General features: G+C 34.5%; 1 protein-coding gene across 2 annotated transcripts in view; it reads right to left on the bottom strand.

Annotated features, from left to right (window-relative positions):
* The window catches only part of LOC132705337 (transcription factor AP-4), a 150,062-nt gene that overhangs the window by 103,913 nt on the left and 31,606 nt on the right, over positions 1-14,543 (bottom strand). For both annotated transcript variants that reach the window (XM_060675868.1, XM_060675869.1), the window contains exon 2: positions 7,619-7,787. In XM_060675868.1, coding sequence (XP_060531851.1) covers positions 7,619-7,787 — 169 coding nt within the window. The remainder of the gene's footprint in view (positions 1-7,618; positions 7,788-14,543) is intronic.

Below are 14,543 nucleotides of genomic sequence, written 5' to 3'. Positions count from 1 at the left end.
TTCCACACTCTCCTTTTGTTTTGATAACTTCATATTCTTCAACCAAATAAGGTAGTAAAAACGCTTATGCAGTTGGCAAATGTTGACATTTGGCTGGTGTGGTGGTAATCTGCAAGTCATTATTTAGAAACAAATTGCTGATTTACTCCAAACTAAGCTGGACAGTTAGACAATTTTTGTACCAACGTCATTAGATGCTGAACAATGGCCCCAGCCTTGAGTGCGGTTAGAAAAGTATGAAGAAAACAAGTCAACAAGGAATTCAGAAAATCCAAAAGTACGTGTGGATCAGAATTTTGTGATATAACCGAATAAAAAGCTTTTGAAAGATTAAGTCCACTTTAAAACCTTCATCGATCATGTTGAATTTCATCACGCTCTTTTAGAAAATGATTTTTATAGATTAGACTACCGTAATTGGCTAACTTCTATGGTAGATGAGGATGAGGATGAGGTAGATGAGCTACTTTTTCGAGCAATGGATAAGTCAATTTGCATAATACACCAGTGAATTATCGAATTATAGGATCATTTTTCTTTAATGGGAAAGTAAATGAATAAATTTATTTGAATAAATTTTATTAGAAAAAGAGACACGGGGCTGCAACAGAAATATACAGAGACATGGTGGATCTCCCTTTAAAAAATTCATGTCGCTGAGGGACTATTTCGATCTTAGCATTCATTCCACAACTTCATGGAAACTGCAGAAAAGGAAAATATCCCTAAAGTTTGCGATTTATGTGATCTACGGTGTTTTTTCTGTACATAACATTACTAGCAGTATACAAGGGACTAGCCAAACTTTCAATTTCACTTGCTACCACCGCGTGACCTTTTCCGATAGCAAAAAATCGCCCAAATAGGCCGCCACGATATTAATAAGATAAATGGACGCCGAACCAATCGCAATTAATAAATGATTGACGTATCAAAGCGAAGAGAAAAAAATTCGCTCCCTTTCGCGATTGCGAAAACCTTGAATGACGAGCCGCTTTGCCCAAGCCGAACCAATGAACTCTATGTGGGTTAAGAGCCTTTGCGTAATCAAACTTCGTGAGTAGGTTTATGCGTGTTTGCGTGGCAACAACACGTGTTTGTGTGTGTGTGTACATGTAGTACGTTTTGCGGTTTGTTTATGTTGAATCGGGTGAAAAATAGACGTCGTTTCGCTAGAGCCAAGTCTTTGCTCTAACAAGAAGCCTATTGATACGGCTAGACGAGAATATCGAATGGATAATGGTAATTGCGGAACTACGCCACTGTGCATTTAATTTGATCATGTCCAGCAGACGAGCAGATCCACCAAAAGCCTGAAAATGTAGGCAGTCATCAACATGAGTTTTTTTCATTTCGAATAGTCAGCGTCAGACACCATTAGAATCATGACCCGCTACAGCTTATCGAGCTTCTTTTAAATATTTTTTTTTAGCTGTTTTGTACATTTAAGAAAGAGTTAAAAAAGTCAAATACAAAAAGCGTTTCATAAATGAAATGCTATAAATATTTTTGAAAATTTGTTGACTATACGGTTTTGTCATTACATAGCGTACGAAATGTTAAAATTTTGAAAAATGTATTTTTTACACTTGAAAATTCAAATTGAGAATTTTTATTATGGACCCATGGAAATGCTTAATATGTAAACTTAAAATGTATGTTTAAACATAACCCGAATTCTGAAGATGATCGCTAATAAATTCGGATATAGTTGAATTTCTCTTTGAAATGACTATCCAAAAATGCAATAAAATGGAGGGTGTTCTATTTTTAAAAAATGTAACTTTGTTTTACCACCCAGTATATAAAAAAAGTGACGATCAGGAAAATAATTTAAAAAAAAAGGCCATTTTAATAGAAAATTTGTATGTAGGTTTCGCAGCATAGGCCCTTCTTAAACGGGCCACTCAGAAAAGTGAGAAAAATTAGTATTTCTGTTCAAACTATACAACGAAAATGCAGAAGCCATAAAGTGTATATTATTATGTATTTTTTTAACGAGTTGTATTTTCCTTTTGGTGATTTAAAAAATATCAGCCCAACCTTGCTCACGGTATCCTTAATATAAAACAATGTTACGAAAATACACCACGTATCCTAACTGGGAGAAGATAAAACTTCGAAATTTCCTGGGATTTTTAAAACGTTACGATAACATCTTCCGCTTTTTCCGTATCTATTGTCCGACGTTTCGGCGGCGTCCAAACGCGAAACCGTTATCATTAAAAGTACATACAGCACACGCGCAACTTTCCAGCGATAGTGAATGGAACGAATGAATGGAGACCCTTGTGTTGTGATCGCCACCCTTCCATTGTTCCATCCGAAGAGACAAGCACGAAGTTGTCGTTTGTTTTGCCTTTTTTTTGTTTTAAACGAATACCTATCAAACACCTCCGACGACATCGAATGTGATACATATATTTTATAACAGAAATATCCAATTTGATAAAATAACACTAATTGAAAATATACACAAAAGAAATAAAATTGAAGCAAGAGTAAATTAAGAACTAACTGAGCCCGTAGAAATAACCACGGGTATTACGCAAGGATACTCACTAAGCCCCGTATCATTTAACGTTATATTAGACGAAATAATTAGAGAAGTAAAAACAAAAAAGGCTATAAAATGGGTAATGACGGTACTGTCTTGGTAGCTGAGAATGAAGATGAAATTTAACATGAAAATATAGGCCAAAAACGATAAATCACTAGTAATCTCTAAAGAACCAATTAGACGTGAGCTGGAACTAGATAACCAAATTATAGAGCAGGCATTGAACATCAAATATTTAGGAATTAGATTATCATATGATAATAACATAATACTTATCTCTAAGTAAGCATATTGTCCCAGTTCTAACCAGTTCTAACGAATTTTTGATAACAAATCTACGTTTAAAAGCAATTCGACAAGGCAGATAATAAAAATCGTCAAGTTTAAGAAAAAAAAAGAGGAATCCTACATAACCATTGTCAAAAGTGTTATAATATTTAATTCTTTTCCAAAATATCCGATGGAAAGTGAAAGCCGGAGAAAAAATAAAAAGCAGCCATTTTGTAGGTGACAGGGTGATTTGAGTTATCATGTGTGTGTGTGTATGAGGGTTCATGGTAAATAGAAAACTGTAATTTGTTCCATAATTTAGTTGTAGTTAAGTATAAGTTAAGTTTAAATATAAATAGTTATCTAGTTCCGTCTCTATGGTAAATTTTATTAGATTAGTATGATCTCAATATGATTCAAAAAGGACTGTATTTGTTATGATACTTCAGTAAAACAAGCGAAACCATCATGTTCGTATCAATAACACCACAGAAACTGTTGCTCAGCTGATGTTCGTGTATGATATTTTCTAAATTAAATAAATTGCTATGTACAAACACACAAAAAAATTAAGGTACAGTATATAACGATGTTTTTTTAATTCCCACCAGACGGGTTAATAAAACACCTAAAAAATAGCAGGTTGTACAAAGGTATATGAACTGATCATGATCTTTTCTGAATGTTTTGATTGTTTTAGACGTGATATCTGTTTCAAAGTAAGTTTCATTAGAAAACCAAAAGGAACATAAAGATTTGAGAAATAAAAATATTTTAAGGCTAAGACTATATAGTGTGTCCTCCCCAAGCTAAATTCACAGGAGTGGATGAAGATCAGGAGGCCAAACCAACACACATCCAAGGTGCCACTTGATGGACAAATATTAAAAAACTGTACTTAGCACCTTAGTAGTACTCTAGTATTTACAAAGCTTTCGGATTCCTCCTGCGTTACTGCTTAACTGAAACTGTAATTTTATATTGTTTACACTAAGAAGTGAAAAGAGGATATATCTAGATTGTCTGTGTAATTTTAATAACTCCAAACAAACTTGGGAGGCTCTAAAGAATTTTAATATTAACTCAAAAAAAAGGCACTACTCTTCCAAATAACTTGAATGACCCTGAAGAAATTAATACCTTCTTTTCGTAGTTACTTCAAAACAAATCAATAATAATGCTCTACACTTTTCGTCTGAATTAACAAATCTTGCTGATTTTCATAAATATATTCTCGAAATTAAAACAAATTACACTGGGGTTGACGAAATCTCTCCACTTATGCTTAAATACTGCAGTCCTTTCATTTATAGGTATGCCACTCACATTATTAATTCTATCTATTCGAAAAAGGGGGAAAATGTCCTCTAATTCACGCGAGCTGATTAAATCGTATTTTTCAAATCGATGTCAGAAAATATACTGTCATAGCAGATATTCGAAAGACATTGAAATTTTCTCTGGGGTGCCGCAAGGTTCCATTTTGGGGCCCTTATTTTTTTTTTATTTACACTCAGGCATATGCCGACGATACTCAATTGTATTGCTGTTTTGATTTTAACAGTAGCATGAATGCAGAAGTATCAAGATCTCAAACACTATTGGTGAACTTTCTCGTGCCCATAATTTAAAGCTAAACCCATCAAAATCGCATTTATTGATATCTAGAAAAAAATAAAGTTAAGCTACCTAAACAAAATATTAATATAATGTTAGATAATATTCAACTTTCCGTTGTCAATTCAGCAAAAAATTTGGGGGTGATTATAGATTGTGATCTTTGTGAATCTTTCAAAAGGCATATTTCTCACTAAAACAATTATGTGAGTCACTTGTTCTCTCACATTTTAACTACTGTAATGCGTATGGTTTTTTTTTATTGATAACGAGTGTAAGTGCCGTATTCAAAGGTTGCAGAATACTTGGGTTCGTTTTATTATGGGTTTTCGAAAATATGACCATGAATTTGCTGCATATCGTCAACTTAATTGGCTTAAAATTGAACAAAGAAGAGCTTTTCATTTCAACGTATTCGTTATGAAAAATATCCATAACCTCCATTCACTCACTTTGATGCGAGAGCACATGATCAGAGTAGATTCGTAGATCTTTCACATTCAACGCAATTCGTGTTTATAATTCTTTGTCACAGGAATTCAGTAACTTAAATTTACATTCATTTAAAAAAAGGTACAAAGATAATTTGTTGTAAATACAGTTTTCCTAATAATGTGTTTCTAATTATGTTATTAGCAAGGTACTATATTGAGTTATCAAATTCTTTATCTTCCAAATTGCATTTTCTATAGTGTGTAGTAGAATTTTGCAGATATTTTTCATAATTTATTTGTTGTTCATCCTTTTTTTATTTCAAGAAATAGTGCGCAATTTATGAATTATATAAATCGTTCTTTAGCGGTTTAGTAAGTAGCTATTTAAAGCTAGACTGCGCCCCTTTTGAGCTATCTGTTTACTTTTCGTTGAAAAATATTAATATTGTATATTGTTTTTTCTTTGTAATAATAAAGGCTATTTATTATTATTATTATTATAAACGTTCTATTTAATTCGTCTTTCAATCTTAAGAATCTCTCCAAAATATGTTTTTATTCACTTCCCAGGCAAAATATCGCGCGTTTTCAAAAATAAACTAAACACTCATCTCCTCTTGGATACATATACGATACAATACAATACAATACAATACTTTTTTTTTTAACAGACGTTCGCTGAAAAAAGAGAAAAAAAATGGCCGTCGTGTCGGATTTACATGCTCAAAATTACGGTTACCGTAATATATCGGCGTGTTAAAAAGCTCACTGCGGTGTTACGCTTCAGCAACTAAACTACTAGACCAACATTTAGAAGCGGACGCCTAAAATTCTTTTCTCGTCGTTTTCTGTTTGCTACTTGGCAATTTAAAAGCTTTACTTATAATTTCGAAACTCGATAGGGTTTTCGAATATACAGGGTGTCTCCAAACGAACGGACCATACAATAGCAGCCTATTCTTTGTAAAGAATACAAGAGATACAGGATGGGGGTTTTCGGGGATTATAATTTTGATTTGTATTTTGCCAAATTTCATTTCTGATAAGATAGGGTCATTTTCTGGTATATTCTAAGTAAAAAAGTATTAAAGTATTATTATTGAAAGTATTGCTTTTTAATAGACTGGCCAATAGTTACGAGTGGATACAGAAAGAAAAATTTTAAACACTTTTAAAAACACAAAAAAAACCAACGTGTTTTATATATCCCTTACTAATGAAAAATCAAAATAAGGAAAATTTTGTTAGGCATAAATCAAATTTTATTTAATTAACTAACTTAACATATTTTGTAATTCGTTAAATTATTTTTAAAAAATTCGTTTTTGATATTGAATTTTAAACCAAAGTTCTTCACGACCATTTACGGGGTCTATGTAAACCACTGAAAAACAGTTTAAAATAAGAAAATTCCTTGCAATTAGCGAAAAATGAGGAAACAATAGAATCATGTCACTTCTTATGACCCATTCATTTTGAAACATTCTGTATAATATATTTAAATATGTGCTTCTATTCTTACAGATTTAAGTGGCTATTTCAGAAATAAGTCATACCATATACGGTCAGGTCATAATCATACCTTCACCATCATAATATAAAAAAAACTAGGTAGGTGGAGGAACTATAAAACGCTGTAACCAGTTGAAATATTTGGGAGCGACGCTCTCCAAAAACGGAAAGACCACTGAAGTAGTTTCTTAGCATATCTAGCTACTGCTACTGCTAGAGCGTCGGTTTAATCCCTTGAAAAGTCTATGTGCTTTCTGACTCAGTATTAAACCTTTTTAATGACTCCTTTAGCAATGGTGTCTGGAGAAAAGCCAATCTGAATTGCTCTGTTTGAATGCTCTTACAATTTCTGACTTCATTATTTTAGGGGAGGGTTTCTTCTAGTGTTTTCTGAGTATAATTGCTGTGTGTTTCTCCAATGTTGAAGTAGATCCTTGGGATCAGTGATTAATTTATTGTCCTTTACAATACCTATTAAAACTACAAGGTTTTGTATGACCTGTTACTTCTATTCTTATCGGATTGACTAAACTTCTGATCAACCACGCAGTTTTCTTAATAAAATTTTTGAATGTAATCACAGGGCAAGCAACAATGATTAAGACTCATTACGATCCGATTTTCGAATATTCTGAGGTAATCTGGTGTAAAATCTCAAAAATTGCGGCGATCCTATGTAAAGAGTTTTAGAAGAACTGGATCCTTGAATCTGCTTCAAGAAGATCATAGCACGTTTTATGATTTGTGCAGTTTAAATCGCAGAACTTTAAAATGTCATCAAATGACCTTCACGAGACATTCGAGAATAACACGGCACACAATGGAACGCCAGTAATTTGAATAAGTTTTGTGGTCTTATCATTCTATGTGGTCATACCATTCTTACAAATATACAAAAAATGAGTATTTGGCTGCTGGTATTATTGAGGAAAAAAAGTTTAAAGGCGACTCGCTCGGAGCAACACTTATGGATTTAGAAAATAGGTTCAACTAGCTCTATTCTGGATACCATGGAAACTCCAATGCTCCCTTGGAATGGACATCTTCAAAGAATTGAATGCAATAAATGCCCAAAGAAAATTAGTGGGTTCTTTCAGTTTTCCAATGCTGCCAATGCCAAAATTGCCAGGTGAAGTACCTTATCAGAATGGCTGAACAGTCGATAGCATATTATTTGCTTCGACTGCGACTTGACCCTATATGGTAGAATAGCGTAATGTCTTACCTTGCTTAACTTCTCGCCTTCGTGGTGAGGCAGCAGGGAACGCAGAGATTGAAAGCCGTTGTTGATGCTCTGCATGCGTCTACGCTCGTTACTGTTGGCGATTTCTCTACGCATTCGTTTCTCCTGTTCCATCGCTGCCGTTGGCGGCTCGCCGCCCTTATTTATCCGACTGAAATAAACAGACGAGGTCAAAAACTTCCATTCTCAAGTGAAATAATGGGTGTTTCATCTCTGCGGTAGCTATTGGGCACTGAAGCCAGAAATCACCTTTTATGAATACACAATGATGGTATTACCATTCATTACCTATGCTCTACTGAGAAGCATAACTCCGGAGACTAATGGTGATCTGTTGGACAGCTATGGGGCAAATGCAAAGGTTGGACTACTCAGGTCAGGAGCGACTTCTCGGATACTGGAAGCTAGGTACAGAGTAGCGCCAGAATCAAGAATAAGGAGGACGTGAATTAGATCATATAGAACGTGTGACACCTTGAGCCCCGCGTGAAGGGGCCCCAAAACAAGCTCCGAGAATTTCAAGGGGCAAGCATATTTGCACAGTTTTGCCACGGAGACACAAAACACCTTAAGCATCGTTGCTGCGGACTTGGGACGTTGGAAAATGAAGTGCTCAATTTTCAACTCTATTTGTACTATATGGTATATGGAATTAGATAAATTGAAATACAAAACAGACTAGCCACAGGGAAATTGCAGAAACAATAACGAATCGGTTTACAACCAATAACAGAACAGAAAAATAGAAAAGGAGAAAGAACGAAGAAATTATATACCAGAAAGACAACTAATATGGTATGAATAGATAATGAGGATGGAAAACCACAAGATTCAGTGAGCGCTATTGATGATTTAGGTATAGGGACATGATATAGGGTATTTAATCAGCTTTTAGAATATGTGATAATATACAATATATAAAAAAATACACTTTCCACCATTTTCGTATGGGTATATTGTAGGCAACCTTGTATAATGTAGAACTAATTTCCATATCTACAAATTCTATTAGATGTCTCCCCAAGCCATGTCTAAAATTTTAACGGTGGTAATAAACATTTAATTCAAGCTATGTTTTGGTCGGAAAAATGAAGAAAAATACTCATATTCTCTAAAGATATTATTATTAAGAAACAATCATAAAGTATTAGTGGATGGGAAACATGGAAACATGGTGTATCATTTAACATGTCATTGTTGCTGCTACTTTTTCGAAGAAGCGGCAAGATAGCATCGTTAAAAATCGTAACGTCTAAGGGACCATCAACCATGAAACAGCTTGTGGATCAAGCTGCTCAGACGACAGTCACAGTAAACGTTGACTGATTTAAATACTGAAACGCTATGTGCAACAGTGCGATAAAAAAGATGAATTTATAAGTATTATATACATTTTTACTTCATATTATTGTCGAAATTTGCCCCAACCGACACTCTAGAGCCCTTCTAATCTCCTTTAGATGCCCATTGAAACCAGAAAACTTCTAGGTTGTCCCAATTCATTTGCCGTTTGGTTTATAAAACGATAAAAGCTTGTCAAACACATTCAATTTCAACATGAAAGCCTGCCCTTGTGCCATTAAGTTATCTTAAGATATATACCTTAAGATAGCGTTTTGTAATCTTGCCATTAAACATCCTGTATAAGCGGCGAGCGACCTCCCGGATCAACTCTCCCTTTTACCTCGCAGATGACGCGTGTTAAACCGGCCCTAATGGGCCCTTGACCTGAGCCAATTGCTAACTGGTTGCTGGGCGGACGCCCTTGAAAATTCGGGTTTTTCAGACGTACCCCAGGCGGGGGGGGGGGGGATTTTATTTAAGCGACGTTCGCTTTTGTGGTTTTTTTTTCACTTAATTCGATAAAATTTTACCAGTAAAGCAGACTATGAAAAATTCAGCCTTTCGGCTTTCTCCATTTGGAAGTTGTTTAAGCTCAATGCTCTTAGAAATATTTTTTTATTTCAAACCTCTAAACAATGACAATATTGTCACTATAAGCCTAAAAAGTAATATTGTTGTTTAAGGGTTTGGGTAATGTATTCGTTTGAAACAGAATTCGTAAAGGCACAAAATTGCCGAGGAAAGCAACAGATTATATTGGGAGTATTCCTTTTTTCTTTTTGAAATGAAATGAAATATTTTTATAAAATGGCTAATTAGTTGAAATTCATGAAGTCAGTTGTTAATTAAATAATTAAATTATATAGAGTAAGACCAATAAAGTTATTAATTTTCTAACCCAAAAAGCAACTGGAAAGGTCGAAAGGTTATCGGTTATACGATGACAAATAATAACAATTAGAACAATAGATTGAGATTTAAAAGTAAAAGAACCAAAAATTGGATGTTTATGTTGTGAATAAAAGGGCGAAAAACAGACATTGAATGTTACTTGATAAAAGATGAGAAAAGGAAAGACTAAGGCTACGAAGAACAATGATCATGGTGTCTCTATGAGAAGTCAAAAAAGAATGGGCTAAAATATAAAATGTGTTACATCATTGTAATGGGAATAAGATATTCTATTAAACACTAATATAATATACAGGGTGTTCCATTTAAAAAAAATGATGTAGGCTTACATCAGAAAACTGATAGTGTTTTGTTTTATACGTCACATTGAAAAAAAAAATCGGCCACTAACCCTACATTTTGTTTTTGTCTTTACCTTGATATTTATAAAACTGAAAAAGTTACAGCCAATTAAAATGTTATCAACATAAATTGAACGCACGTTACTTAGTAAAAGCGGTTATATCGTGTTTAAGTAAAAGAAGTATTGATAAATATTAAAAAAAAAACAATTTTGTATTAGTTTTCGATAAGTTAATGGCAAATGTCACTTCGACATTCGTCAAATTTTTGAAATTTCATTTTTAAAAACAAAACGTCATCGTAAGTGATACTTTTTTATTGGTCCAACAAGAACAATTGCATCGTGGTTCTACATATACTTTTCCAAGCTGTTTAAAAATTCTATGGCAATTTTTCTAGAAGTAATACTTCGCATAGAGACACCATGAACATCGAAAATTGATAATGTTTTGTTTTATGCGCCACTTGCAAAAAAACTTGGCTATTAACCTTATATTTTGAGTTTTCTTTTACCCGGATATCCCTAAACACAAAAAAAGTTACAGCCAATTAAAACGTTATCAAGATAAAGTACCTTGAGAGGTAAACTGCAAAATTTACATAATGCCGACGATATGGGATCAGTCATTCCAGAAAATGTTCACGGCCTTCCTTTAGCTCCGCCCTCTCAAACAATATAAAGCGAAATTGAAGGAACTGCTTTTTTTTTCGTAATAAATAGTTTTCGTTATAAAGAGTTATATGCACTTGAAAAAATTACAATACGCATATGTGTTCTGTAATGTTTAATTATTTTATATAGATATTTTAACATCTACTTAGGAACATTTCATATAAATATTTAAGAACTACATTTAATGTTTCAAATTATCGGTCATCTTCTTATGAATTTTTTTAATATACCAATACGCATCTCGTACTATGGCTTATATTTTCACCATTTCTTCGAGAGGCCATGATATATACAAAATTTCTCTAGCAGCTTAACTGTTGAACGGTTGGTGGTGGTCCCTGATCAACTTCTTCATCTTCTTCTTCCTCTTGGTGCTCTTCCTCACCCTTTCTTGTTTGTTGTAATATACCTTCCTCTGTCAAGTCTGCTGTTATAGGCAAATCCTGATCTACCACCATAAAATCTTGCAACCACTCACTTGTAAACTTAATTAGTTGTTTGAAACTGCTTTATCCACTCGCTTAGTGGCTGATCATCTTCCAAGTATTGTTCGCATTCTGTCTCGGTAATAAGTCCTGCATGACGAGAGGAGTGTTGAATTGTTTCTACTGTCACCTCTTTCCAAGCTTTAGTAATAAAGTTGACTGCATCTAGCATATTAATGAAAAATTTGTCTTCGGACTTGATCATTTAAAATAAAATGTTTTTCCCGTATCCGCTGTTAAGACTTTTTATTAAGCTCTGGTCCATCGGTTGTAATACACTTGTTGTTTTGGCTGGAAGAAATGCCAATTCAATATTCCGCAGATTTGGAATATGGGGATGTGCAGGGCAGTTATCTAAGAGAAGTAATCTTTTCTTACCCTTTAATTCTACATCGCATTTCCGTATCTCCTCTTCAAAAATTTGCGATGTCATCCATGCAGACTTGTATGCCTTGTAAGTGACCGGCAAATGCTTGATGTTCTTAAAACATCGTAGGTTAGTTGATTTTCCAATCACGATTACCTTTCTTTTTTCATATTAGCAGCTACTAACACTGTTATACGTTCTTTAGAAAGTTTTCCACACACACACTTTTCACTTCGAAATTGACGAGTTTTATCCTTCGTCATTTCGCAAAAAAATACCAGTTTCGTCAGCATTAAAAATGTCGTCAGCAGGGTACTTTTCTGCTAGTTTTGGCCACGCCTTCTCCAGCCAATCGTTAGTAACGTTTCTGTCAACATCACGGTCTTCGCCACTTATCTGTCCCGACTCTTGATTGACGAAACGTTGGCGATATTACAGTGGAAGTTTCCTTGAAGCATTATCCATATGCACTGCGTTTACGTTTAATTCGTGCAAATTTCACGTTGTATCACAACGAAAATAATAATAATCACGCACATTATCGTAAGTCGGACATGGCGTGCCGCGTCGTACAATATTCTTTTCGATAATACGTTGTCGAAGCGTTTAAAATAAATTGTCGTAATTAAGTCGATTATGTGTATGAGTATGTGTGTGTGTGTGTGTGTGTGTGTGTGTATAAAATATCGAAATATGTCAAGAACGCGGTAATAGAGTTTTATTTATGGACGCGTAATAATAAAATATTGTGACACCGGATATCAGCTGGCGCGTTGTTTGCTTTGTCCGCGGATGTTATATATAAATATCATCTTTTTTAATAGGCATTCAACGATCGATAACTCCAGTAGTGGACCGTCGATCGTAAACGGACGCGGATGTTATTAATTAATACAATCGAAACTCTATATAGTAAAATTGAAGGGACTGCTTTTTTTTTTTCGTTTTCATTATAAAGAGTTATGTGCACTTGAAAAATAACAATACGCATATCTGTTCTGTAATATTTGGTAATTTTATATACATATTTTAACATCTACTTAGGAACCTTTTATATAAATATTTAAGAACTACATTTAATATTCCAAATAATCGGTCATTTTCTTTTGAATTTTTTTAATATGCCAATACGCATCTCGTCCTTTGGCTTGTATTTTCACCATTTTTTCGAGAGGGCCATCTTCCCCATGATACATAAAAAATTTCTCTAGCAGCTTAACTGGCTTGTGGTGGTGTTCAGAGATCAACTTCTTCATCTTCTTCTTCCTCTTGGTGCTCTTCCTCACCTTGCTTGTAATATAGCTTCCTCTGTCAAGCCTGCTGTTGTAGGCAAATCCTGATCTATTACCATAAAATCTTACAAGTCCTCACTTGTAATCGTAATTGTTTGAAACTGCTTTATCCACCCTCTTAGTGGCTGATCATCTTCCAAGTCCTGTTCGTATTCTGTTTCGGTAATAAGTTCTGCACGACGATAGGAATGTTGAATTGTTTCTGCTGTCACTTCTTTCCAAGCTTTACTAATAAAGTTGACTGCATCTAGTATATTTATGGAAAATTTTCCTTCGGACTAGATCATTTCCATTAAAATGTTTTTCCCGTATCGACTCTTAAGGTTTTTTATTACGCTCTGGTCCATCGGCTGTAATACACTTGTTGCTTTGGTTAGTTGGAAAAAATGTCCAATCCGTAAATTTGGAATATGGGGATGTGCAGGGCAGTTATCTAAGAGGAATAATATTTTCTTCCCCTTTAATCCTGCATCCCATTTCCGTATCTCCTCTTCAAAAATTTGTCATCCATGCAGACTTGTTTGCCTTTTAAGTGACCGGCAAATGGTTGATGTTCTTAAAACATCGTGGGTTAGTTGATTTTCCAATCACGACTGGCTTTCTTTTTTCTCTCCCACTCATATTGGCAGTTACTAATACTGTTATACGGTCTTTAGAAAGTTTTCCACCCACACATTTTTCGTTTCGAAATTTAAGAGTTTTATCTGACGTCATTTTGTAAAAATACCAGTTTTGTCAACATTAAAAATGTCGTGAACAGGGTACTTTTCTGCTAGTTTTGGTCACGTCTTCTCCAGCCAATCGTTAGTGACGTTTCTGTCGACATCACGGGCCACTTATCAATCCATAATTTTATACCATGTCTCTGTTTGAACTTCCCCAATCATTCTTCCGAAGCCCTGAAAGCGATAATGCCAATCTGTTCAGTAAACTTTTCTGCTTTTAGTTGTACGATAGGTCCAGAGGGTGGTACATTTTTAAGACGTTGCTGTTGGAACCACTGCAACATTGTCCGATTTAAATCTTCAAATTTTGGCTTTCTTAGTTTTTTACTAGAACTGCCTGCCGCTTCAGCCTGAATGATTTTTTTTTTGTCCTTCCAAGTCGTGGATACAGTCGACGGTGTAAGCTCGTATCGACGTCCTTTTCTTATTTTCTTATAATTAAAGCAACTTTATCATCTAGAGATAAAATTTTTCGCTTACGCGCCATGCTCGCCGTATTCACTAAGCCAAATTAGAACTGATCGAAAAAATGGTGTGCTTTTATACATACCCATAAAGGCATTAACATAATCGCTTATTACGAGAAATACTCTTAGGACGACCAGGTTCTCGGTAATTAGATTATTAGGGTAAGGAATTCTGAGAAGTTAAGAGACTATTAATTACAAGTTACCTGATGTGCCCTTCTCTTTTTCGGTAGAGTGAGAAATTCGTTATACAGAGTGGATTAATACATAGCTTTGTATGGAGATCTAATAGTACAACAA

Source organism: Cylas formicarius, unplaced genomic scaffold (assembly GCF_029955315.1).
Source record: "Cylas formicarius isolate icCylForm1 unplaced genomic scaffold, icCylForm1.1 PGA_scaffold_7__23_contigs__length_41026272, whole genome shotgun sequence".
Taxonomy (NCBI): domain Eukaryota; kingdom Metazoa; phylum Arthropoda; class Insecta; order Coleoptera; family Brentidae; genus Cylas; species Cylas formicarius.
This window is presented reverse-complemented; position numbering and strand designations above follow the sequence as displayed.